The sequence below is a fragment of the Hyla sarda genome, chromosome 7 (assembly GCF_029499605.1).
Source record: "Hyla sarda isolate aHylSar1 chromosome 7, aHylSar1.hap1, whole genome shotgun sequence".
NCBI classification, from domain to species: domain Eukaryota; kingdom Metazoa; phylum Chordata; class Amphibia; order Anura; family Hylidae; genus Hyla; species Hyla sarda.
Window position 1 is genome coordinate 109,873,137 of NC_079195.1, and position 27,482 is coordinate 109,900,618.

At 41.1% G+C, this 27,482-nt stretch overlaps 1 protein-coding gene across 6 annotated transcripts; it reads left to right on the forward strand.

Annotated features, from left to right (window-relative positions):
- Nucleotides 1-946: 946 nt before the first annotated feature.
- LOC130282310 (beta-microseminoprotein-like) lies at nt 947-26,979 on the forward strand. 6 transcript variants are annotated; one of them, XR_008846328.1, is made up of 5 exons: nt 2,701-2,781; nt 4,269-4,334; nt 10,575-10,683; nt 16,435-16,540; nt 26,740-26,979. XR_008846328.1 is itself a non-coding variant. In XM_056530413.1 (4 exons), exons 1-4 carry the CDS (start codon nt 962-964, stop codon nt 26,867-26,869), a joined length of 366 nt encoding a protein of 121 aa, XP_056386388.1. In that variant the 5' UTR covers nt 947-961; the 3' UTR covers nt 26,870-26,979. The 6 variants fall into 6 exon arrangements, 1 of the variants encoding a protein (XP_056386388.1); XR_008846329.1 differs by lacking the exon at nt 2,701-2,781 and adding an exon at nt 2,967-3,013; XR_008846330.1 differs by lacking the exon at nt 2,701-2,781 and adding an exon at nt 3,993-4,079.
- The last annotated feature ends 503 nt before the right edge of the window (nt 26,980-27,482 follow it).

Genomic DNA, 27,482 nt, shown 5'->3' on the forward strand with positions numbered 1-27,482 from the left:
ATCTGGGTGGTGGAGACCCCTAGAAATTATTCATTATTGCCTTCCCTATAATCTGTCTCTGGTTGGAAATAAAGACAACTATACTAAGTCCAGATGGACAACTTTTCATTCATCCTCTAATACCTATCAAAGGAGATGGTTCAACAAAGTCAATTATTAACCTGTCTACAGCTTATATAGAACATCTCATTCTCCCATAACTGAGACTAGACACCAATACATTTTATGATAAAAAATTATTTATGATACTTGGCTTAAAAATAAGGTCCTAGTGATGGTAAAGCTGTATCATGTCATATATACTGCCCAATGGACCTACAATCTAATGTATGTGGGTGATGACCACTTATTGATGTAGCAGAACATTACAGGCCCTTACAAGGCTTTATTATTCCTGCCATTAGCAGCAGGTATACTATCTGGTTATTCCTGCACCAGGATCATTTGGATTCCCCCACAACCGCCCTTATTATAACCTTCCAGCAGAGTCTATGGGCACCACTGCCAACCTATACAACACATAAAAGTCACATCACTCTGCTCCATCTACTAATAAAACAGCACTACAAGAACCAGCCATGAATGTCTCCATTATTCTGGACACTGGTGTTAGGATTCGGCAGGCTGGAGGTGGATCCTCTGTGTCAGCGAGGGATTGGCGTGGACCGTACCGGTGGACTGGTTCTATGTTGCTACTGGTATTCACCAGAGCCCGCCGCAAAGCGGGATGGTCTTGCTGCGGCGGTAGCAACCAGGTCGTATCCACCGGTAACGGCTCAACCTCGCTGACTGCTGAGAGTGGCGTGGGACAGGAGGACTAGACAGAGGCGAGGTCAGACGTAGCAGAAGGTCAAGGCAGGCGGCAAGGTTCGTAGTCAAGGGTAATGGCAGAAGGTCTGGTAACACTGGTAAGGCAATCACAGGAACGCTTACACTAGGCACAAGGCAACAAGATCCGGCAATGCAGGGAAGGGGAAGTGAGGTAATATAGGCCTGGAGCAGGTGAGCTAATTACACTGATTGGGCCAGGCATCAATTAGCGGTGCACTGGCCCTATAAATCTTAGAGAGCTGGCGCGCGTGCGCCCTAGAGAGCGGAGCCGCACACGCCAGAACGTGACAGCCGGGGACCGGGACAGGTAATTAGATTGGGATGCGATCCTCGAGTGGGCGCGTCCCGCTATGCGGATCGCATCCCCGCCAGCAGTGTCAGTGCAGCGCTCCCGGTGAGCGAGTCTGACCGGGGCGCTGCAGAGAGGAGAACGCTGCGAGTGCTCTGGGGAGGAGCAGGGACCCGGAGCGCTCGGCGTAACAACTGGGCTATTACCATGATGCCCACCTTACAGTGTATATGGATGCACAGGTCCCTGGACCACTGGCAGCAGGTGCCACCTGATGTTTCTATGACAACAAATCACCTGGACAATGGCTGTTGTTGTTGTTTACCCACAACTCTCAGTTGGACCGACGTCTACAGGATCCCAAAGATGGCGGCTACTGGAGGAAGAGGAGATGGCAAGAAGGAGAAGAGGAAAAGTGAAGAGGAGAGTGAGGAGGTGGAGAAGAGAGGAGAGAAGAGGAAGAGAGAAGAGGAGGAGGAGAAGAGGGAAGAGCAGAGCAAGGAGGTGGAGAAGACAGGAGAGAAGAGGACATTGAAGAGGAGGAGAAGAGAGAAGAGAAGAGGAGGAAGGTAGAGGAGAGCGAGGAGGTGGAGAAGAAGAGGAGAGGCGAGGATGCCAGTGTATTGGAGGATGAGGAGCCAAGACCAGGCACCAGTCAGGACCCCGGACCATCAAGCAACTACCCCAAATTTAACATCACACACCTCACTGTCCATCAGGTATTGGGTAGGGGCAGCTTTGGAGTGGTAAGTTTATTTAAGTTTATTTTCTGTTAAAGGGACAGTCAATGTGTTTTTCCCCATTTATATTCTGTAGCTAAATGTGATATTATTGCTTTCTGTTATTAGCCCTTATACTCATTATGATCACTATTGGGCCCTTATATAATGCTGCACTGTAATAAGTCTCCATATTAGGTCTGGTCTTCTAGAGACCGTATTAGAGATAAGATTGGGAGGAGTTGCATCTTTATTTACCTGCCTGGTTCATATATATTATACATAGTGCACCTAGGCATGTAAATAACACTGACTGTCACCCCAAAGTCCTCGTCTACTATTCTTTATAGACATATTGCAAGTGGTTTGCTATTGATATGTGATCCATTTGTGTAGGGTTATGTTGGTGTATAATAATATAACTTCTTACTATTATTTGTGGTACAATTGTGGTACAGTATGTTTGCAAAAAAAAAAAAAACTCCTACTTGACTTATGTTGGGCTGTTTATAATTAATTCATATTGGGCCTCTTGTAGGAATGTGTTTTATTTTGATGGGGTTGTTGTAAAAATATAATAAAATATTTACAAAAATGTGAGGGGTTGTCTTCAGTTATGTCAGATACTGTAAGTTTATTTAACTGTAGTTATATTTTTTAAGCCATTTATCTATTTTTTTAATTCACTGACACTATACTGAACTTATATTTATTTCAAATTTATTGAATTATTGAATATATTAACCCAGATTTTTCAAACTGAGTGATAGAAAAAATTGAGAGATTTTTCCATAGCAACCAATCACAGCTAAGATAACGAGCTCTGGTACAGTGAAAGCTGAGCTGTGATTGGTTGTTATCAGAAAATCACTCAATTTTTTCTCTCACACAGTTTGATAAATCTGGGCCATAATGTCACCATGATGAATTGTCTTTATATACGTAAGATGAATATACATGTTATATTGTTTGGTATTGCACTTTATTTGTTTATTATAAGGAGATTTATCAAAACCTGTGCTGAGGAAAAAATGTCTAGTTGCCCATAGCAACCAGTCAGATCGCTTCTTTCATTTTTAACAAGGCCCCTGCAAACTGAAAGAAGCGATCTGATTGGTTGCTATGGGCAACTGGGCAACTTTTCCTCTGGACAGGTTTTGATAAATCTCCCCCTGTATGTTTATTTAACTGTAGTTATCTTTTTTTAAGCCATTTATCTATTTTTTTTTTAATTCACTGTCACTATTCTGAACTCATATGTATTTCATATGTATTGAATTTATAATGTCACCATGAGGAATTGTCTTTATATATGTATGATGAATATACATGTTATATTATTTGGTATTGCACTTTGTTTATTATAAGGGGATTTATCAAAAACTGTGCCAATAGATGTCAGGGCAAGCTGGGAGTTGTAGTGGTGAAACAGCTGGAGGCACCCTGTATAGTGAACTAAGGGTTGAAGTGTCGGTCCCAGCAGGCATCAGTGACGTCACACCTGGTAGGGAAGTCTGCCTGGTAGTGAGCACACTACCAGGCAGACAAAAAGCCATTTTAATATAGTAAAAAAAAATGTAAAGGCAGGGAGGGGGTTAGGGATGGTTGGGTAATAGGCAGGGACAGAAAGAAAAAAAAATGGATGGTGGGAGCTACCTCTGATACTAACCGTTTAACCCTTTGATCACTGTGGCATGATCAAAGGGGATTCCTGGCTCTGAGTCTGTAGCGTCCCAGCACCAAAAGCTGTCCTGTGGCTTTGGACTGCCTCAGGAAGACCTGCAGCATGGGTATTGGGCCCACTGAGAGACTTGTTGCTGTGTTAATTATGTCTCAGCACTTTACCAAGAGTTAATATATTTTTATAATTATTTTGTTATGTACTGTATGTTATTTATGAGTGTTATGATAACTTTAAGAAAGAAGCAGTGCACTTCATGTGACCCTGCCTGCCAATGGGAACCCCTAAATTTTTGCCCATATAGTGTAGGGGGGGGGGGGGGGGGTAGGAGTTGCCCCAGTTCAATGATAGTCACTGTAGAGAACAGTTTTGTCTGAGCACCAGTGTGGTTAAGGTGTGTTGTGTGTGGAGAAGCCTCAAGGGAAGGCCCAGATCAAATCTACTTTATCCGGACATTCTGCAAGGATCACCTGCACGGTGGAAGTTCATGCCCTGGCGGAGGAAGCTACAAGACCTTGACAGAACCCTAACTACCAGGATCAATCTTCAAGTCTCTCAAGTCAGTATCCATTTATTGGGTGAAAGCACCATAAGTCCCAGCAAGGCAACAGGGCTCTCAAGGGGTTACGGTGCATCCTCTCACTCTGCACGATACTACCTGTGTAATACCATCTGCAGTCTGCTCAGTAAATACAGTTATCCCTAACCTGACGTCAATGTGTTCCTTTACTCCCTGTGTCTGGCCCAGGAGAAGCTGTCTCCAACCTTGGACCGTGTATAGGCTAACAGTGCCCTGGCGTCACAAAGTGATAAGGTATTTTTCCTACACCACCCATGGTACCTCAATTTGGCCCCCATATTTCCCAGAGGCATGATCAAACACTGGGAAAATGCTCTACAGTCATTCTGCTTATTTGGTGTACCTGTTGCTGGGGCGAAGTGAATGTAACCCTAGCAGCAGCCTGTTTCATAAAGACATAGGGGGAGATTTATCAAAACCTGCCCAGAGGAAAATTTGCTGAGTTGCCCATAGCAACCAATCAGATCGCTTCTTTCATTTTTGAAAAGGCCTTTGGTTGCTATGGGAAACTCACCACAAAACTCCCCTAGGGGTCTCTGGGCCAACTTAATAAACTATCAACCTACTGGGGACTGAATACCCTCAGGGAAAACCCTGACTAAAGAACCCCTACAAAATAATATTAAAATTTAACTTTTATTTTTACCATATAAAATGTGTGCTTTTACTTTTTAGCCACTAGATGGTAGTGGTGCTTTAAAAATTTCTCTACACTATGCACAAAAAAGGATTTTATAGTGTCTGCATCCAGACTACTGTATTGGTTAGATATATTTGCCGCCTATGCTTTACTGCAGCTCGGCACAGGGGCAATCTAACCATATGAACCTATTGCACAGTGAGATATTAAAACATAACACCTCCCTCTTTAACGTTTCGCCATATTAAAATGGCTTTCTCAAAAAATGAGGCATGCACACATTTTATATGATAAAAATAAAAATTGCATTTTAATATTATTTTGTAGGGGTTCTTTAGTCAGGGTTTTCCCTGAGGGGATTCAGTCCCCAGTAGGTTGGTAGTTTATTGCTATGGGAAACTCAGCAACTTTTCCTCTGGACAGGTTTTGATAAATCTCCCCCATAGAGTATAATGTATTAACATATAGTAGTTTGCTTGTACATTAAAAGTATGAAATATAGTTTTAAAATAGCAATCCTTTATACTACATGTACTACATAAAAAAAACAAAAAACTGGTTATTTAATGCAAAAGATGAACTGTAATGAAAGAAAACCAAAAAGGGCAATCAGACGTTTTGTTCAAAGTATTTATGGCATGAAAAAATGCATGTAAATTATACAGTAGTTTATATCTATTGCCAAACTTTGAAAAAAAAATAATTCCTTGCATATACTTATACAGAGACTAAAAATAAAAAATAAATTCATAAAGGTTTTGAAGCTCAAATGCAGAGGCAAAAACTTAAATAAATAAAAAATAAATAAATAAATAAATATATATATATATATATATATATATATATATATATATATATATATATATATATACATATATATATACACACACACACACACTTTTATGACATTCCCAAATGCCTTGTTTTATTATATTTAATAGGAATTTAATTGTCTCTTCCCATCTTTTGATTCACCTCTGTATCATACAGGAAATGCAGCTCACATATTAATCTCATCACTCCACAGGCAGATTATCTGGTGACTGATAAAAGCAGGATGAAATTTGTATTTCTAATCCTATCCACCATTTGCTGAGATTTTAGCCATCATCTGATGTTATTTCTTGAACATTTTTGTATGCATTTGTAATTGGTACATTAGTTAAATAAACTCTCCAGAAGCAAACACATGTCCATATTCCATACTGTGTGTTTTCCCAGAATGAGACCACAGTAAAAAATTACCCACAAGTCCTATGATTTATTACATAAGAGACACAGTATAAATTAGGCGGTTAAGTATGAAGCACAGTTCCAGTTCCTATATAACAGCTTAAGATGGTAAGTTTATTCTTAATCATATGGTGGATAATAAATATTAGAATACAATGTTAAGTTATGGATATACAGTGCTTTACAGTATATTGGTGTTATTGTAATTTTTATAGAATGCATAACTATTATCTACAGTATATTGCACTAACATCTTTTTCCATCTTCTGAATTGTCATGAATGGATTTGATGAGATTAGGGAAACATTTGTCAAAAACACTGCAGATTTCCAGCAGCTCCTATAAAAACTCTCTGATGCTCACTGCAATTGGTTTAGATAGACCTTGGTGTATCAGAAATCAATAAGTACTGACAAAGAGTCTAACATATGATATATTATAAGATCATTTTGGAAGAATTTTCCCTTTTAAATAAAATACATAAAAGCAGTGCAGATCCAAGTCTTAAGAAGCATTATTATTTGCATATATATATATATATATATATATATATATACATATATATATATATATATTGTTACGCCGAGCGCTCCGGGTCCCCGCTCCTCCCCGGAGCGCTCGCTTCACTCTCTCCGCTGCAGCGCTCCGGTCACGTCCTCTGACCCGGGGCGCTGCGATCCCGCTGCCAGCCGGGATGCGATTCGCGATGCGGGTAGCGCCCGCTCGCGATGCGCACCCCGGCTCCCCTACCTGACTCGCTCCCCGTCTGTTCTGTCCCGGCGCGCGCGGCCCCGCTCCCTAGGGCGCGCGCGCGCCGGGTCTCTGCGATTTAAAGGGCCACTGCGCCGCTGATTGGCGCAGTGGTTCCAATTAGGGTAATCACCTGTGCACTTCCCTATATTACCTCACTTCCCTTGCACTCCCTTGCCGGATCTTGTTGCCTTAGTGCCAGTGAAAGCGTTCCTTGTGTGTTCCTTGCCTGTGTTTCCAGACCTCCTGCCGTTGCCCCTGACTACGATCCTTGCTGCCTGCCCCGACCTTCTGCTACGTCCGACCTTGCTTCTGCCTACTCCCTTGTACCGCGCCTATCTTCAGCAGCCAGAGAGGTGAGCCGTTGCTAGTGGATACGACCTGGTCACTACCGCCGCAGCAAGACCATCCCGCTTTGCGGCGGGCTCTGGTGAATACCAGTAGTGGCTTAGAACCGGTCCACTAGCACGGTCCACGCCAATCCCTCTCTGGCACAGAGGATCCACTACCTGCCAGCCGGCATCGTGACATATATATATATATATATATATATATAGTACAGACCAAAAGTTTGGACACACCTTCTCATTCACAGTTTTCTTTATTTTCATAACTATGAAAATTGTAGATTAACATTGAAGGCATCAAAACTATGAATTAACACATGTGGAATTAAATACATACCAAAAAAGTGTGAAACAACTGAAAATATGTCATATTCTAGGTTCTTCAAAGTAGCCACCTTTTGCTTTGATTACTGCTTTGCACACTCTTTGCATTCTCTTGATGAGCTTCAAGAGGTAGTCACCTGAAATGGTTTTCACTTCACAGGTGTGCTGGTGTGGAGGAGGAGGTGTGATGGTGTGGGGGTGCATTGCTGGTGACACTGTTGGGGATTTATTCAAAATTGAAGGCATACTGAACCAGCATGGCTACCACAGCATCTTGCAGCGGCATGCTATTCCATCCGGTTTGCGTTTAGTTGGACCATCATTTATTTTTCAACAGGACAATGACCCCAAACACACCTCCAGGCTGTGTAAGGGCTATTTGACCAAGAAGGAGAGTGATGGGGTGCTGCGCTAGATGACCTGGCCTCCACAGTCCCCGGACCTGAACCCAATCGAGATGGTTTGGGGTGAGCTGGACCACAGAGTGAAGGCAAAAGGGCCAACAAGTGCTAAGCATCTCTGAGAACTCCTTCAAGACTGTTGGAAGACCATTTCAGGTGTCTAGCTCTTGAAGCTCATCAAGAGAATGCCAAGAGTGTGCAAAGCAGTAATCAAAGCGAAAGGTGGCTAGAACCTAGAATATGACATATTTTCACACTGTATTGTTATGTATATAATTCCACATGTGTTAATTCATAGTTGATGCCTTCAGTGTGAATCTACAATTTTCATAGTCATGAAAATAAAGAAAACTCTGAATGAGAAGGTGTTTCCAAACTTTTGGTCTGTACTGTGTGTGTGTGTGTGTGTGTGTGTATATATATATATATATATATATATATATATATATATATATAGTGCCCTTGGTTTCATGGTGCTGTTCATATTGTAAGAGGTTAAGAATACAATGAACACAAACAAAGAGTAAATGACATATAGATATAGAGAGAGGGCCCTGACAGAGGGGGCTTGCAGTCTACAAGGGTAAGGGAGAGAAACAGTAGGTGAGGGAGACAGCTGGTAATCCATAAACTGTTAGGTAAGTAGACATTCACAGTGCAGTACAGTGGCAGCATGGTTATTATAAGCTTTCTTAAAGAAATAGAATTTAGGCTGGGTTCCCATCACGTTTTGTCCCATACGGGAGCGCATACGGCAGGGGGGAGCTAAAAACATGCGCTCCCGTATGCCTTTCTATGCGCTCCCGTATGTAATTCATTTCAATGAGCCGACCGGAGTGAAACGTTTGGTCCGGTCGGCTCATTTTTGCGCCGTATGCGCTTTTCCCCAGACCTAAAACTGTAGTCGACCACGGTTTTAGATCCGGTTGTTAAAGCGCAAAAATACGGCGCAAAAATGAGCCGACCGGACCGAACGTTTCACTTAGGTCGGCTCATTGAAATGAATTACATACGGGAGTGCATAGAAAGGCATACGGGAGCGCATGTTTTTAGCTCCCCCTGCCGTATGCGCTCCCGTATGGGACAAAACGTGATGTGGACCCAGCCTTAAAGGGTACTCCATTGAAAAACATTGTTTTTTAAATCATCTGGTGCCAGAAAGTTAAACAGATTTGTAAATGACTTCTATTAAAAAATCTTAATATTTCCAGTACTTATCAGCTGCTGTATGATCCACAGGAAGTTATTTTCTTTTTGAATTTCCTTTCTGCCTGAACACATTGCTCTCTGCTGACACCTCGGTCCATGTCTCAGGAACTAGCCAGAGCAGGATAGGCTTTCTATGGGGATTTAATCCTTCTCTGGACAGTTCCTAAAATGGACAGAGGTGTCAGCAGAGAGCACTGTGGTAAGACAGAAAGGAAATTCAAAAAGAAAAGAACTTACTGTGCATCATTCAGCAGGTGATAAGTACTGGAAGGGTTAAGATTTTTTAATAGAAGTTATTTACAAATCTGTTTAACTTTCTGGCACCAGTTGATTAAAAAAAATGTATTCCAGTGGAGTACCCTTTTAAAGGGGTACTCCGGTACTAAGGATAGGGGATAAGATGCGGGACGGAGCATAGTGACGTCACGGCTCCGCCCCCTCAATATAAACCTATGGAGGGGGTGTGACGCCCCCTCCGTAGGCTTGCATTGAGGGGGCGGAGGGTGACGTCACACGGGGGCGGAGCCGTGATGTCACTATGTTCCGTCCCTGTGATCGCTAGTAATTAGACCTGGAGTGAGCACGCTCCGGGAGCTGATGCTAACGGGGTGTGGCGTGGAAGATCACGGGGGTCCCCAGTGGCGGGACCCCCGCGGTCAGGCATCTTATCCCCTATCCTTTGGATAGGGGATAAGATGTCTTAGCGCCGTAGTACCCCTTTAAGGTTCCTTCTGAAAGTCTTGCAGACGAGGGGAGAGCACAAGCGGAGGTCTTAAGATCTTGAGAGGAATGGAAATCCTGTGAGGGGTGGTTTTGGGAGATCATGTATGTAGATGATAGGTTGTTGATGGCTTTGTATGTCATTGTTAACATTTTAAAGTACCTGTCTTTTGCTAAAACTTTTTATCCAATGCAGATAATAAGAAGATATGTATAGTTGTGATATATTGGTTAAAATGTTTTTATATTTTTTGGTGAAAATAATGTCTTGTCCCTGCAGCTATTGCCTGTGCACAGAGACAAAATACTAGCACAGAGTGGTATGTCAAAATGCAGTAAAATGTAGAATTGTCTAACAGCGCAACCTGCTATAAAGATTATAGTGAGCATGAATGAGAACCTTTAAAAGGGTACTCTGGTAAAAATATTTTTTTAACAAAATGCCCAGGATAAATGCATTAACAAAAAATAAACCTTCACTTACCTCCTGATGCTTCCCCCTGTGCCTCCACTTCCTGGTTCTGGTGGTTGACACGCCACAGTACAACTCATTGGAATTACTGGCCTCAGTGGTATCCCACCTCGGCAAGTAATTGGCTGAGCGGCAATGTGATGTATTGGGCTTGGGCCCCAGTCTTTTTCTTGGTGCCCGGGCTCAATATGTCACATTGACGCTCAGCCAATCACTGGCCATGGTGGTACACCAATGCGGCCAGCGATTTGCTGAGCTTCAATGTGGTGGGTTTGGCAATAGAACCACAGGATCACACCAGGGTCCCTCTGTAATATAAACTAAATTACATGTATATTATATATGTTGTTTTTTCTTTTTCTTTTTTGTACCTTTCAGAAGTGTGTTGCGGTGCTCATACTTTGTGCTGGGATCTTTGCCACCCTGTGCAATGCAGCCTGCTCAATATCAGGTCCTCCAAAGCTAAAGGAGGGTGAAGAACTCAAGGGTAAGTAACACATATTGTACTAACAGTTCAAGGAACAATATTGGGATTTATGGTAATACACTACAAAGCACATCATCAAACCTATGACCATCCATTTGTATTAGAACTCAAAGATACATTATAGCTGGTAAATAATAAAGAAAGACAGTCATAGTGTAACCTAAAGAGCTGAAAAATAAAACAGCACAACATTACAGACACTTTTTAAATCACCCTTTTACTTTCATAGGCCCAAAATTCATTGGACACATTAACATATTTATAAATATATGGTTTATTTTTAGTATCTGGATTCAAATGTGTTGCAGTCAATGACTACCTGATCTCTGGAACCCATAGACTTCCCCATATGCTAATTTTTCTCTACTTGAGAATTGGGCAAGACTTTATAACAGCTATCTTTAGTTGTTGCTTGTTTGTGGGTCATTCTGTTTTAGGTTTTGTCAGTATTAAAGTCTACCATTGAAACATAAGCTATTTCTTTGCCTAAAGAAGCTCTTTTATTTTAGTGTACATTCCAAGACATTACCTATCTATTTCATGAGGCACCATCCTGTAATTTTTGACTGAATCTATTACATCTAGCCAGGGCTGGAATGGGACCAAAATTAGTCCTGGGCATTTAAGATTAAGCAGCTCAGGCAAGATGGCTGACCCATAATAATGTACTAAACATAAAATAATACTGTACAATCAGAAAATAGAAGCAGATTTGAATAAAAAGAAAATGTATCAGTATATTACTTAAAGGGGTATTCCAGGCAAAAACTTTTTTTTATATATCAACTGGCTTTGGAAAGTTAAACAGACTTGTAAATTTCTTCTATTACATTTTTTTAATCCTTCCAATAGTTATTAGCTTCTGAAGTTTTCTGTCTAACTACTCAATGATGATGTCACGTCCTGGGAGCTGTGCATGATGGGAGAATATCCCCATAGGAACTGCACAGCTCCCAGGACATTAGTCAGCAGTTAGACAGAAAAAACAACTCAACTTCAGAAGCTAATAACTATTGCAAGGATTAAGATTTTTTAATCAAAGTAATTTACAAATCTGTTTAACTTTCCAGAGCCAGTTGATATATAAAAACAAGTTTTGGCCTGGAATACCCCTTTAAATCCATTCAGCATATGCAAAGTTCTGGCACTGTATTCTTCAGCTGCATTGCACTCCAGCACACAAAGAAGGGAGGGAGGCGGCTCCCCCAGCTCCCCTGCCTCCTCCATATTCTCTATCCGTCCTGCCTCCTTCATTAATTTGCTAATGAAAGCTATGAGTAAACGTTCTGCTCTCTGTGCGCTCACCCATGACCTTCATTAGCATAATGATTACTGGTGCGGGGCAGATGGAGAATATGGAGGAGGCAGGGGAACTGTGATCCATCTCCCTGCCTCCTTTATGCGCTGGACCGCAATGCAGCTGAAGATTACAGTGCCAGAACTAAGCATATACTGAACTGACACCTCTTTGTAAATGTAATGGCTGTGGTAGGTGGATCCACTAACCTGTGAGGAAGATGGCATGGGCCGTACCAGGGAGCGGAGTGTAAGATGCCGCTGGTTTTCACCAGAGCATGCCGCAGTTGGCACCCAGGTCGCTACCCCTGATACTGGAGATAAGGAAATAAGCGCTCCATAGAATAATATTGTTTGGACCCAGAAAGTGAGATTAGTATATAAATTTACGGCTTACCCTGGGCGGTTGTGTAGTCACATACACAACAATGGGAAAGGTGTATCGAGTAGGTCGTCTGCTGCCCTCCGGAACATGTACAGCAATGGATACTTGGCTTCAGAGGAACCCCGCTCTCAGCACTGACCGACCAGACAGGTAAGTTAGCTAAAAGAGGTTTTATTGAACAGAATGCAACGCGTTTCGCTGCGCATGCACAGCTTCCTCAGGCATCTCATATTTTTAACCCTTTTATAGGCATTACTAAGAATGCTCTGTGGATATCCCTTGGCTGAGAAGTGGCCCCTAAGTAAATCTGCTTGATGGGCAAAGTCAGCATCCGAGGTGCAATTTTTCCACACTCTCAGATACTGACCATAGGGGATGTTCCTCAGCCAAGCCGGATAATGGGCACTCTCAAATTGGAGGAAACTATTTACATCTACTGATTTAAAATTAGTTCTGGTGACAATATGTCCAGACTGGTTAAAAATTCCAAGATCCAAAAATTGAATTGCTTCTATAGAAAAATTTAGAGTGAATTTTAATCCCCACAAATTGGAGTTCAGGTGTTCCACAAATTCCAAGGCCTGTATTTATGTCCTTGTCCAAATCAAAAACAAATCCTCGATAAATCGTCTAAAATATGCAATATAGGGAGAAAAGACCAGGGACTGTGCTATGTGGAGCGCCTCAAATCTGCCCATGAATACATTTGCATAACTAGGTGAGAAGCGCGTCCCCATAGCACAGCCCCTGGTCTGCCTGAGGAAGCTGCACATGCGCGACAAAACACGTTGCATTCTGGTCTTTTAGCTAACTTACCTGTCTGGTCGATCAGCTCCGAGAGCCGGGTTCCTCTGAAGCCAAGTATCCATTGCTACCCCTGATATGACTCGTCTTCACAGGCAGCCGAGGTATAATGAGGCACAGGAAGGATGAGGCACAGATGAAGTCAGGACAGGCAGGAAGTAAGGGATGGCAGCAATGAAGCAAGGTCAGGACACATAGCAAGAGGTCAGAAGGCAGGCAGCACAGGAGCAAGTTCAGGATACGTAGCAAGGAGTCAGATACACGGCAAGGCAAGACACAAGTATACACTTTCTCTTAGGCAACAAGGGCACAAAGATACGGCAGTGAACAGTAGGAAGTGCGGAACTAAATAGGGTTGGTTGGAGACAAGCACCAATTATTGGTGCACTGGCCCTTTAAATTTAGAAGAGCCGGCGCGCATGCCCTAGGAGGTGGGGACGCGCACCAGCAGAGACTGCAGGAGGAGAACAACAGAGCAAGCAAGCGCGCCCAGCAACGCGAGGAAAAGGTCCAGCAGGGACAGAAGAAAATGGGGCGAAAGGTGATCGGCCGTCCGGGGTTCGCATGCGGGCGCGTCCTGCAATGCGAATCACGGCACTGCCAGGAGCAGAGGGCAGAGCCCTAACAGTAAAGCTGTTTACTTGCTCTATAACCCAGTATACTGGGTTTAGTGCAGGTGAACAGGGTGTCAGATTCTCTTTAAATCTCATTTAGATAGCTGTATTTCAAAAACAGTGTGATGTAGAGAGGCTTAATTATGAAAATTGTGTCTAAATATATCTTAACCCAACCATATTTACCAATTACCTATAACATGAAAACTACTGACACATGTCTTCTTACAGTGGCATCTAGCAAGTAGTATTGTATTTATTGTATTTATTTTAATATTAAGACTTAAAAAAAAAAATGAAACTTTACTGGGGCTAATTTGTCTTTTGGAAATTCAGCAAACATCTTATGCTGCTTGCATGTTTGTTGCACATGAAGCTGTATAACCTCAGATTGGTCAAAGTGCCCATGCTGACCCCTGTCCAAAGCTGAAAGTGCCTACAGTGGGAATTAAACAGGACTATGTTGGGACTGCAAAATAATTCATCGGTCCCATCTCAATGAGTGGTCACCTTTAGGAGAGGAAGATCAGTGAGGTGACTAAGGTTTGGTTTCCACTGCCCCATGGCATCATTTTTTTTGGTGAAAAAATGCTGCGGACAGATGTTAGCTGCAAGTCAATAGGGAACTGAAAAATGCCATATCCACTTGGGGTTTTTCAGTTTGGTGTTTTTTTTTTTTTTTTTATTCTTTTGGCGTTTTTCAGCTATGTTTGGCTCCTTGGCAGTTTTTCAAAAACGACCTCTTGTTGAGACTTTGGCGTTTTTTCGGGAAAATCTTGGCATTTTTGCAGGCGGTTTTTATTCTTGTTTGGACTAGAACCATCCAAAAAAGGGATGGAGATAGGGTACCGTTAAAAAAAAAAAAAAAAAAAAAGATACAGTAGGGATGGCAAAATTGTATTTAACAAAATTTATATTTTTTATAACGAAATTTTAATACATTTTTTAAGCAGGGATCAATTTATGTGGGTGGGCAGGGAACTAAAAATATAGCCGGTAATAAAATGTAGAAATGGTAGTACCTGTACTAATAAACATATCGCCCCTGGTGTCACTTCTGACTGCGCTCAGCCAATCACCGGCCGCAGTGAAGTCCGACTCGGCCGGCGATAGGCTGAGCAGCAGTGTGACGTTTTTGGCCCCGGCTGCAGGTGCCGGTGTAGTGAAGAATTTTGTGTCCTGAAGCGTTTTCACACTGCCGCTCAGCCTATCGCCGGCCGAGTCTGACTTTGCTGCGGCTGGGGATTGGCTGAGCGCAGTATGATTCATCCGACCACCAGTAACCAGGAAGTGGATCGCGGCGGAGACCGGAGCCGGTTACCGGAGGCCTCGGGGGAGCGGAGGAAGGTATGTACATCTTTATTTTTTTACTGCCGGCAGTATGGGGGACAATTTTTATATTCCAGAGTTCTCCTTTAATAGACAGATCGCAACAGGTGTCAGAAGTGACACCCGCTGCGATCTGTCTATTAATGCAGCTACTGCAGCTCTCAGCCTGGAGCAGAGTGTGCTCCATGTTGGGAGCAGTAGTACCTGCAGTTAAGGACAGATCACAGCAGGTGTCACTCCTGACACCAGCTGCGATCGTCCTGTATAATGTATAGATGCGAGCCGCTCTTCTCTGTATAATGTATAGATGCCGGCCGCTCTTTTCTGTTCCCCTGCACTGCCATATATATACACACCTATTCATATTTCCCGCAGAGAGTTGTGATTGGCTGGAACCATTTGGCCAATCACAGCTCTCTGCGGGAAATATGAATCTTTGATGTGAAGAACTTCACATCGCAGTATACAGTGCTGGGGACCAGAGAAGAGCAGTAGTCCCGCCGGCTTTTATACAGTACCCGGGGCGATCTGTCTATTAGTACAGGTACTACTACTCCCATCATGGAACAGTCTGTTCCATGCTGGGAGCAGTAGTACTACCTAAAAAATGTAAAAAATAATTTGAATAAAGTGAAAAACACATAGACACTTTATTAAACTGTTTAAAAATTAATAAAAATTCTGTTATTAAAAAATATACATTTCGTTAAATACATTTTTTCCATCCCTACTGAATGCTTTTTTTTTTCTAGGTACCCAACAAATTTTGAAAAAACGCCGAAGTGGGCAAAAATGCTATTTCCACTCAAAGGCAAAAATGCCAGAAAAAATGCCAAAATGCAGGGAAAATCAGTGGCAGTTTTTCTGGCATTTTTTTGTATTAAAGAAAAAAAAAATGCCAGAAAAAAAAAACTTTGTGGAAACCTAGCCTAATGCTTGTTAGATTTTTTTGAACACAATCTTTGGCTGATTGATGTACATTCCCATAGAAAATATAGTTTTTAGATTATTTTAGAGCAGTGATGGCAAACCTAATATAGCCCGTAGGAGGGATGGGCTAAATTTGGCCCTTGACTCAATTTAATGGGTCACACATGACATTTAGTCAGTGTCAGGTAAGGTATAGACAAATATACACACATACTGTATATGACTGGTGTTTTTTGTGGGCAGACCATCCGAGAAAAATAAATTCAGATTTTAGTAATGATTCATATGGAGACGCCAAAAAATAGACAAAGTCTATAGGTAGATACAAAATAACATCAGACATTTTAATTACAGTTTTCCCCCTTGCTGTTTATAAAATTCTTCTTCTTCCAGGTTGTCTCCATAAGGGAAAGTTATATGAACATGGTACTACATGGAGGGGGGAAGATTGTTTGGACTGTTCCTGTGACTCAAATGGAATCAAGAGGTGTTGTACGAAGTAAGTTGTTCCCAGGCATGTCAAGCATTATATACAAATTTGCTAAAACTGTTTTTATAGCATCTCAAGCACATTATCAAATTTTAGGAAATAAGATTAGTAAATACATTTTGGTTCTCAGACTTGTATTTTATAATAATAAAATAGCAAATAACTAACAATAACTTTCAAGTGATATAATAAAACTGGATGATAACGATGAAGTTTACATTTTCTACTCTGTAAAGTGATTATGATGGTGTTGTATGCAAAGACCAACCTTTTCAAATGATAATGAAGAGATGCTCTTTATACAGCGAGTTAAATGGTGAAAAGTATTCAACTTGTCACCATTTTTCTCACTTAATACATTTACAAAGGTGCTATTAAAGGAGTACTCTGTACATTTACCTTTGTAAATGTCTTCTCTTGCTCCGTCCTGCCCGGACTGCAAAAAAAATGAAAATAAACCATCCCTCACCTTCCTGGGTTCCCGTGGAGCGCCACTACAGCTGATCAGTCCTCCGGTCCATCTTGTTTATTCTTCCGTGTAAACGAAGCGTCACATGGTGCTCAGCCTATTATGGGCCGAGGCAGAACATCGCGGTGGCCAGCGATAGGCTAAGCGCCATGTGACGCTTCGTTCACATGGAAGTATGAAGAAGATGGACCGGAGGACCGATCAGCTGTAGTGGCGCTCCGCTGGAACCCATAAATGTGAGTGATGGTTTATTTTCATTTTTTGCAGCCCGGGCAGGACGGAGCAGGAGTACTCTGCACCAGAGTACTCCTTTAACATGTAATTTTCACCAGATGTTAGTAACAATCCGAGTAATCCATACATACAAAAAAAAACAAGCTCAGAAATGAAGTTATGTGTAATAATGTGAAATGACACAGGGAAAAGTATTGAACACATGAAAAAAAAGTGAGGTTCAAAAAGGCATGGAAAGCCAAGACAATAGCTGAAATCTTTCAATAATTTAAAAGCAATCCAGCCTCATGTCAGTGCAAATAAATATCGCCTAGTCCAGCCCTAACTGATGGCCTACAAAAAGGTCTCATTGCCAAGTTGTCACAAAAACACATCTCATGATGGGTAAAAGCAAAGAGCAGTCTCAAAACCTTCACAACCTAATCGCTGCAAAACATAATGATTGTGTTGGTTACAAACACATTTCTAAGCTTCTCAATGTTCAAGTGAGCACTGTTGGGGTCATATTACGGAAGTGGAAAGACAATCATTTCACCATAAATGTGCCTCGACCAGGTGCTCACAAGGTTTTTGACAGAGGAGGTAAAAGAATAATCAGAAGAGTTGTTCAAGAGCCAAGGACACATGTGGAGCTTAAAAAATACCTGGAATTAGCAGGTACTGTTGTCGCAAACAAAACAGTAAGTAATGCATGATGCTGCCATGGCCTATATGCACCCTTACCACTAAAGATGAGCGAATTGAAGCTGACAAATCCAAATTCATTCCGAATTTCATGAAAAATTTAATTTGCAACGAATGGGAATATCACCGCGATTCTATCACGCAAATTGCTTCATTAAACTCCATTTAGTGCGGTCCAGGCTCAGGGCATCTAAAATGGCGGATTCACATTTGAGGACATGGGGCAAGGAACTCTGGGAAGGGGGGAACAACTTTAGGCAATTTAAGTGCAATTTTGGATTTAGTACACAGCCTTTGTGTGCTGCAGCACTGTTGTGTACAGTTGTGTACTGTTGTGTACTGGTTAAGCCTACTGTACCGCATTTTTCTGCCCTCATAAGTGCATACCACATATCTACATCTAAGTAGTGTACTATTTTGTACCTGTTAATCTGTCAAGGGCCTAGATACTGTGAAAGTCCAGGAAAAAGTACTCACCGGCTGGTGCTGTACTCAGATACTTTTTTAAGTGTACTGTAGCGCAATTTTCTGTCCTCATGAGTGCATACCACATATCTACATCTAAGTGGTGTACTATTTTATACCTGTTAATCTGTCAAGGGCCTAGATACTGTGAAAGTCCAGGCAAAAGTAATCACTGGCTCGTGTTTTACTCCAATACATTTTTTTTAAGCGTACTGTAGCACATTTTTTTGTCCCTCTTTGTTCCACAACAAATGGTCTGCTGGTTATACTAGTCTGTAGACTGTATAATACATTCCCAGCAGTCCATTCCTAATAGTCTGTGAGAGAGTGCAATTTTGGATTTAGTACACAGCGACTGTGTGCTGCAGCACTGTTGTGTACTGCTGGTGTTATGCAAAAATACATATTTTTAAGAGTACTGAATCGCATGTTTCTGCCCTCATAAGTACATATCACATACCTACATCTAAGTAGTGTACTATTTTGTAACTGTTCAACTCTCAAGGGCCTAAATACTGTGAAAGGCCTGGGAAAAGTAATCACCGCCTGGTGTTTTACTCAAATACTTTTTTAAGCATACTGTACCGCATTTTTCTGCCCTCAAAAGTGCAAACCACATACCTACATCTAAGTAGTGTACTATTTTGTACCTGTTAATCTGTCAAGGGCCTAGATACTGTGAAAGGCAAGGCAAAAGTACTCACCGACTGGTGTTGTACTCAGATACTTTTTAAGTGTACTGTAGCGCATTTTTCTGCCCTTATAAGTGCATACCACATACCTACATCTAAGTAGTGTATTATTTTGTACCTGTTAATCTGTCAAGGGCCCAGATACTGTGAAAGGACAGCAAAAATGTATACACCTGCTGCTGTTCTAGACAAATACTGTTTTAAGCGAAGTGAAGCATATTGTACTCCCCTCATATATGCACTAAGTATGTCCGGCAGGGAATTGTCAGAGGTCTAAATTTCTCAGATTCAGGCAGACTAGGGGCGAGTGGCAGCAGGAGTCGCAGCGAGAGGCCTGAGCTCCCTTTATCAGCTAGCGGTCGTGTCTCGACCAGCAACCCATCTCCCGTCATCGATTGTTTAACACGGTCATCCACTTCATCCCAACCAGAGGGGGCGCCCTACTAGACTTAATATTAACCAACAGACCTGACAGAGTAATTTAATGTGCAAGTAGATGGACACCTAGGAAATAGTGATCACAATATAGTACATTATAACTTGTTCTTCAATAAGGGAATCTCTCGAGGGGCCACAAAAACAATGAACTTTAGGAAGGCAAAGTTCGATCAACTCAGAGAAGCCCTTAGCAATATAAAAAGGGATAATGTCCTCAAAAAGAACAATACTGACACTAAATGGGAGACTTTTAAAAATATCTTAAATTTTCACTGTAAGCATAAAATAAAATAAAAAATAAAGCATTTAAATTACTAAAACAGGACAGCAGTGAATAAGCATTAAAAAGCTATAGATAAAAATGTAAAATATGTAAAAAAAAACAGATAAAAGCCGCAAAAATAGTGACAGAAAGACACATTGCCAAAGAGAGTAAAACTAACCCCAAAATGTTCTTTAACTATATAAATAGCAAAAAGGTAAAAAATGAAAGTGTTGGCCCTTTAAAAAATGATGAGGAAGAAATTATAAACGGGGATCAGGAAAAAGCAAATATATTAAACAAATTCTTCTCCACTGTATTCTCTGAGGAAAATGAAATGCCAGGTGAAATATAGCAAGATAAGGTAAACTCCCCAGTACAGGTCACCTGTTTAACCCAGGAAGAAGTACAGTGCCGCCTACAAAAAATCTAAATAGACAAATCACCAGGTCCCGATGGCATTCACCCCCGTGTTCTAAAGGAATTAAGTAATGTAATAGACAGACCCCTATTTTTAATATTCAGGGACTCTATAGTGACAGGGACTGTTCCCCAGGACTGGCGCATGGCAAATGGGGTGCCAATATTTAAGAAGGGGTCAAAAGGTGACCCTGGGAATTATAGAACTGTTAGTTTAACCTTGGTTGTATGTAAATTGTTTAAGGGTTTCCTAAGAGATGCTATTTTGGAATATATTTATAAAAATAAATGTGTGACCCCGTATGGCATCTGATTTAGTTCTTTGTAACGACACGCCAGGCCCAGGACATTAAAACTTGGGAGTTAAAACTTTCAATTTCAAAATCTTAAATTTCAATTTCAAAATCTTAAATTTCAATTTCAAAAAATCGATGTAATCTTTTCAAGATTGAGGTCCTATGGTCATTGACATCATATATTAGCTGTGGTATTACCACAAGAATCAATTAAACAGGTTGATGCGATCATAATGAACCATTACAGACTAAATGAAACATTTGCAGTTCCACTAAGACAGTGGGAAGGGGGGGGGGGGGGGGGGTGGCCGGTGAGAGGCATGGGCTGGAACAGGTAGCGAACCGCCAGCTCGATGCTCACCAGAATGGGTACTCAAAAAATGTAAATAAATTCAAATTAAATTAAATAATAATTACCTAAAAAAATCTATTTACTCTCTTCAATTTTGACGCCTTATGGTCTCCCTGCTGCCACATTCAGATGTTCTGCCGCATTGATTCTAATAGCGATTCCTGTAATCTGCATGTCATACTGAATAACAGTATTATTTCACTAACACAGCAAACTCCCTATGCGTGTTAAAACAAAGCAAACTGTTCTACACCCCTATTGAGGCTCTCTGTAGGCCAGAAATAAACGTTTTTAATACAGATTCGCCGCAAATAAATTCGGACCAAACCAAATTTTTGGGGGAAAATTCGGCGAATCGCCCGAATCAAATTTTTCAAAAGTTCACTCATCTCTACTCAACACGCAAGACTGCTGAGTAAAATTCATGTTGAAGCTGAATCTGAAGTTTGTTGCACAACAGGAGGCGTCTTGAAACTGTCATTACCAACAAAGACTTTTGTACAAAGTATTAAATAAAAATCAGTAGGAGTGTTCAATACTTTTTCCCTGTGTCATTTCACATTATTACACATAACTTAATTTCTCAGCTTAATTTGTTTAGATTTTTTTGTATGTGTGGATTAATTGGGTTGTTACCAACATCTATCAATAGCACCTTTGGAAATATATTTAGTGAGAAAAAAATTGTTAAATATTCATTTCACCCACTATATATCTATTCTATAGCTTGTAGCAGAAATTTGTTACTAATGGAAGTTCTTAGAGACTATATATAAAAAGCTAAAATAATAACACAAAAAGTGTGCTCTAATTTGATATAGAAACTGCTTAAATAAAAGGGGCATTCCCACAATTTAACGTTAGCCTCTATCCATAAAACAGGTGATCTGTGGGGATAAGACAGCTGGGACCTCCGCCAATGATCAGACTTGTGCAGAATTGTCCCCATCAAGGAAAGGAGCAGACAATTTGGCATCTGAACATTGTTGGGTGCCGTTCCAAAGACTGGCAATGCATACACGTTTTGCTCCTTTCATTACAGGGACATTTCTCCTCCATTATGGTAATCAGCTGGGTCCCAGCAGTCGGACCCCCACCAATCACCAAGTTATGAACTAACCAATAATAATATGTTTACCTATATTCCTTAGGTATGTTTATAGACCCTTCTGTACCGACCCTTAAAATACTATACATATCTAAAACTGAAAAAAATGTATTAATGTATCACTGAAAAAATTAAGTCATTTGAAGAAATCAGCATTTGTACAACAACAGAGCATCAAGCAACAAACACTGATCAGAAACAATAACTTGTACTTCTAAAATATAATCTTTACTAAATATTTTTTTTAAACATGCTCTTGTGCTGAACATTATTCACACAGTAAACTCCTGGCTATAGCTCCTATTGAACAAGCACATGGTTAAAGAAGAAGACCTCTGTCTTCTTCTCTACATCACTGGATCCATACATTTGGATTAACATTTTGGTATTCCCCTTTTTGAGACTCCTGAGGTATCAGTTATTTTAGATATTGCATATCGTAATAAAAGGAGCAGGTAATAAAATTGCAGGGTAATTTAACAAAAAAGCGGGGAAGTAGCTGGAGGGGAGTTGGGGCATGTGCCTCAGGCTAAGTTGGGACTGATAACAGTCCATTGGATAGGCCAGAGTGCTTGACACAGGGCCTGTGATAACATTACACAGTGGGTCACCTGGAGCACTCATCGAAAGACTCATGGTAAAAGCTGTAACCATAACTTCACTGAGCAAGGCTTGGAGAGCAGATGTTTAGTTATCCTGGAGAAGTGTGTTGCTGTCTCAGTTTTGTAAGCTATGATAGTCTAGTGAAATATATGTTAGGTAAACTAGCTTACAGTTTCCCTATCCCTGCTTGCAGACTCTCAGTAACTGCTTACAAACCTTCTGAGTGTCAAGAAATTCTCTCTAGCTCGCATTAGTAGTAAACAATACTTAACAGGCAGAAGGGAAATGCATCAGCAGTTTTTCATGATTCACATTTACAAAGAAAAAGTATTAAGGTAAGATGGCATGAGTCTGCAGGGGGACACCTGATCGGTTCAAATAAAAGATAATTACTTAAAATATGCAGGTTAGAATAATTTCTGGATGTACTACATACAGTATATCTAATACAGTGGGGATCAAAAGTTTGGGCACCCCAGGAAAAATCTGTATTAATGTGCATAAAGAAGCCAAGGAAAGATGGAAAAATCTCCAATAGGCATCAAATTACAGATTAGACATTCTTATATGTCAACAAAAGTTAGATTTTATTTCCATCATTTACACTTTCAAAATAACAGAAAACAAAAAAAATGGTGTTTGCAAAAGTTTGGGCACCCTGCAAAATTTATAGCATGCACTGTCCCCTTTGCAAAGCTGAGACCTGCCAGTGTCCTGGATTGTTCTCAATCATCATCTGGGAAGATCAGGTGATGTCAATCTCAAAGGTTTTAAATGCCCAGACTCATCTGACCTTGCCCCAACAATCAGCACCAAGGGTTCTTCTAAGCAGTTGTCTAGAAATCTGAAACTGAAAATAGTTGACGCTCACAAAGCTAGAAAAGGCTATAAGAAGATAGCAAAACATTTTCAGATGTCAATATCCTCTGTTCGGAATGTAATTAAGAAATGGCAGTCATCAGGAACAGTGGAAGTTAAAGAAAGATCTGGAAGACCAAGAAAAATATCAGACAGAACAGCTCGCAGGATTGTGAGATAAACAATTCAAAACTCACGTTTGACTGCACACTCCCTCCAGAAAGATCTGGCAGACACTGGAGTTGTGGTACTATATTCCACTATAAAGAGATACTTGTACAAATATGTTCTTCATGGAAGAGTCATCAGAAGAAAACCTCTTCTAGATCCTCACCACAAAAATCAGCGTTTGAACTTTGCAAATGAACATATAGACAAGCCTGATGAATTTTGTAAACAAGTTCTGTGGACCGATGAGGTTAAAATGTAACTTTTTGGCCGGAATGAGCAAAGGTACATTTGGAGAAGAAGGGGAACAGAATTTAATGAAAAGAACCTCTGTCCAACTGTTAAGCATGGGGGTGGATCAATCATGCTTTGGTGTTGTATTGCAGCCAGTGGCACAGGGAACATCTCACAAGTAGAAGGAAAAATGGATTCAATAACATTTCAGAAAATTTTGGATGCTAACTTGATGCCATCTTTGAAAAAGCTGACGTTAAAGAGAGGATGGCTTCTACAAATGGATAATGATTCTAAACACACCTCAAAATCCACGGGGGATTACATCAAGAGGCGTAAACTGAAAGGTTTTGCCATGGCCTTCACAATCTCCTGACCTCAACATAATTGAAAATCTATGGATAGACCTTAAAAGAGCAGTGCATGACAGACAGCAGAAATCTCAAAGAACTGGAAGACTTTTGGGCAAAGAAGACTTTTGGGCAAAGATACCTCAAACAAGAATTGAAAGACTCTTGGCTGGCTACAAAAAGCGTTTACAAGCTGTGATACTTGCCAAAGGGCGCAGTACAAGATATTAACTCTGCAGGGTGCCCAAACTTTTGCAGATGCCATTTTTTTTTTCTGTTATTTTGAAAGTGTAAATGATGGAAATAAAATCTAACTTTTGTTGACATATTATAAGAATGTCTAATCTGTAATGTGATGCCTTTTGGAGATTTTTATATTTTTCCTTGGCTTCTTTATGCACATTAATACAAATCTTTACCTGGGGTGCCCAAACTTTTGATCCCCACTGTATACATCTATGTACGCCAAAGAAGTGATTGTGTGTTTTGTTTGTGTTTATTTTAAACATAATGGGGGAGATTTATCAATCAGCCTGAGACCCTAATTGTCTGGTTTTTCCCATAACAACCAATCAAAGCTCAACTTTCATATTTTAACAAGCTCTTGTAAAGTGAAAGTCAAGCTGTGATTGGTTAGGCTGCTTTCACACTACAAAAATTCATCCATTAGAAACATTCGTCAGAAAACCCATGTTAAATGGCCGTTAAACAATCCCATTCAAGTCTATGGCATTTTTTTTTATTACCCGTTATGAACCGTTATAGCCCGTCATGAATAACGGCCGTTAGTTGTGACGGAAGAAATAACGGGACATGCACTAATATTTATTCTGTCACAAGAAACGGGTAAATCAATGGCCCTTATTTTTTACATTGAAGTCTATGGCAAACAGATGAGCCTTTATGTCATCCGGTTGCACCTGGTTTATAATATCTGTTATTACTTCTGAGCATGCTCAGAAGAGGTGACATCAGCAGACTCCTGCAGTGCTGAAGGACTACTACTCCCATCATGGAACAGACTTGTTTCCATGATGGGAGTAGTAATTCTCTGGCTGCAGGAGTCTGCAGACAGCTGGGGAGGCTACATAAGTGTTTGTACTACTACTACCCCCATCATGGGACAGAATCTGCTCCATGATGGGGGTTGTAGTACAGGGGCTGAGGCATTGATCGCATCGGGTTTCATTTCTGAAACCTGAAGCGATTAGAAGTTATTAAGCAGGGGAGCGGGCGGCAAACTCTGCAACCCTGCGATGTATCAGTGTGTTTAACTTTCATTTTTGAATCCCCTGCAGGGAGCCCTGAACTGCCGGTACTGAGGAGCCATTCAGGGCTCTCAGCGGGATATTTAAAAATGAACATTGTGAGTAGCAAGCAGGCCATATCTATATTAAAAGTGCTGTGGTATAGCGCTGCAGGGGGAGCAGACATATAGCCTACATATCTAGCCCCTCAGCGCATTTATAATATATATCCCCCGCCAGGCTAAGTATAATGTATCCCCCACCGGCGCATGTATTTGTACCCTCGCAGCATCTATATACATATGTCACCACTGCGCTATGAATGAAAAGCATTCTAGCAGCAGCCGGCGGCCCGATGCTGCTGATAGAAATACTTTTCATTCATAGCGCAGCGCTGGCATATGTATATAAATGCGCTGTGGGGTGCAGATAACGCTATATGTCTGCACCCCCCAGTGCTTCTATATACATATACCCCTGCAGTGCTATGAATGAAAAGTATTTCTATTAGCAGCGCATAGTGCCAGCAGACGTCTGCTATATAGATATATAGGCTATATGTCTGTCCCCCCCCCCCCCTGCAGCGCTATATATCTTTCCCCCCAAAGCGCTTTTAATATAGATATGGCCCCCTGCTACTCCCAATGTTCATTTTTAAATCTCCCGCTGAGAGCCCTGAATGGCTCCTCGGTACTGACCATTCAGGGCTCCCCACAGGGGATTCAAAAATGAAAGTTAAAACACACGATACATTGCAGGGTTGCGCAGCATGCCGCCCGCTCCTCTGCTTAATAACTTCTGATCGCATCGGGTCTCAGAAGTGAAACCCGGTGCGATCAATCCTTCAGCCCCTGTACTACAACCCCCATCATGCAACAGACTCTGTAGTAGTACAAACACTAATGTAGCCTCCCAACTGTCTGCAGACTCCCGCAGCAAGGGAATTATTACTCCCATCATGGAAATAAGTCTGTTCCATGATGGGAGTAGTAGTAGTCCCGGCTGTGGGAGTCTGTAGGCAGAGGTGTTGCCGCCATACATGAGGGATGTTATAACGGGTCTTAACGGATGAATATTTATTCATCCGTTAGCACCCATTATTTCATCCATTATTATACATCCATTTTCACACAGAAAATGGACATTTAATAACAGATGAATGCTCATAGTATGAAAGGAGCATTACTATGGGAAAAAACAGACAATTAGGGTTTCAGGCTGATTGATAAATATGGGCCAATATTGTATATTCAACAAAGAGTTGACCTTTTGTGTCTAGTGAAATTATAACGTTGAATTTTGTAATTTAATGTTTTATTTTACAATAGTTTTGAGAGGCCCGTGAACTATGACCCAGAAAGATGTGTCTTCATTTTTAATAAGGAAACCTGTAAATATGAGCTAATTCCTAATGAAGATCCTGAAAAACAATGCTTGTCTTATTCAAGTGTTGGCTGAATACCAAGCTTAGAAGATTATCAAGATCAAGAAATTTTTTATCAAACTTATAAAAATATGTCTTAAATGTGTTAAAAAGATCTCTCTGCCAAAAGAATAAACTCTGATTTCCAAAGTAATTCACTTGTTAGAGCAGCTTTTTATGTTCTGCAGCTGATAGATATAGTTTAACAGGAAGTTTCCTGTATAAGGCAATGTCCACGCGGTGGAATTATTGCAATTCTGCAACAAATTTGGTGGTTTTGCGGCATTCCGTGGTGGAATTGCGGCAGAATTTCAGCAGAACTCTGTTTTCTCAAAACACAGAATTCCGCTGAAATTCAAACCCCATTGACTTCAATGAAATTCCGACGCGGAATTCTGCAAAATATAAGGCTGGTCTTAAATTTTTGCGAAATGCACAAAGTGTAATTTCCACAGTGGAATGCCTGCTGCGGAAATAATGCTGCGTGAATGGGACAGCGTAATCCCATTGAAGTGAATGTACAGTAAATTTCAATGGAATTTCCGCCATGTGAACATAGCCTAAGGCTATGTTCACACCTCAGGATCTCCGTGCGGAATTCTGCACAGAAATTCCGCAGCAGACGAGTCCCGTTGAATGCAACGGGAT

What these genes read in the sequence shown, in the direction of transcription:
- LOC130282310 (XM_056530413.1), top strand. Translation starts at nt 962, where the DNA reads ATGCAGGGAAGGGGAAGTGAG. An exon ending in TGCAGGGAAGGGGAAGTGAG is followed by an intron (nt 983 to 10,574) that starts GTAATATAGGCC and finishes TGTACCTTTCAG; the next exon opens with AAGTGTGTTGCGGTGCTCAT. An exon ending in GGAGGGTGAAGAACTCAAGG is followed by an intron (nt 10,684 to 16,434) that starts GTAAGTAACACA and finishes TTCTTCTTCCAG; the next exon opens with GTTGTCTCCATAAGGGAAAG.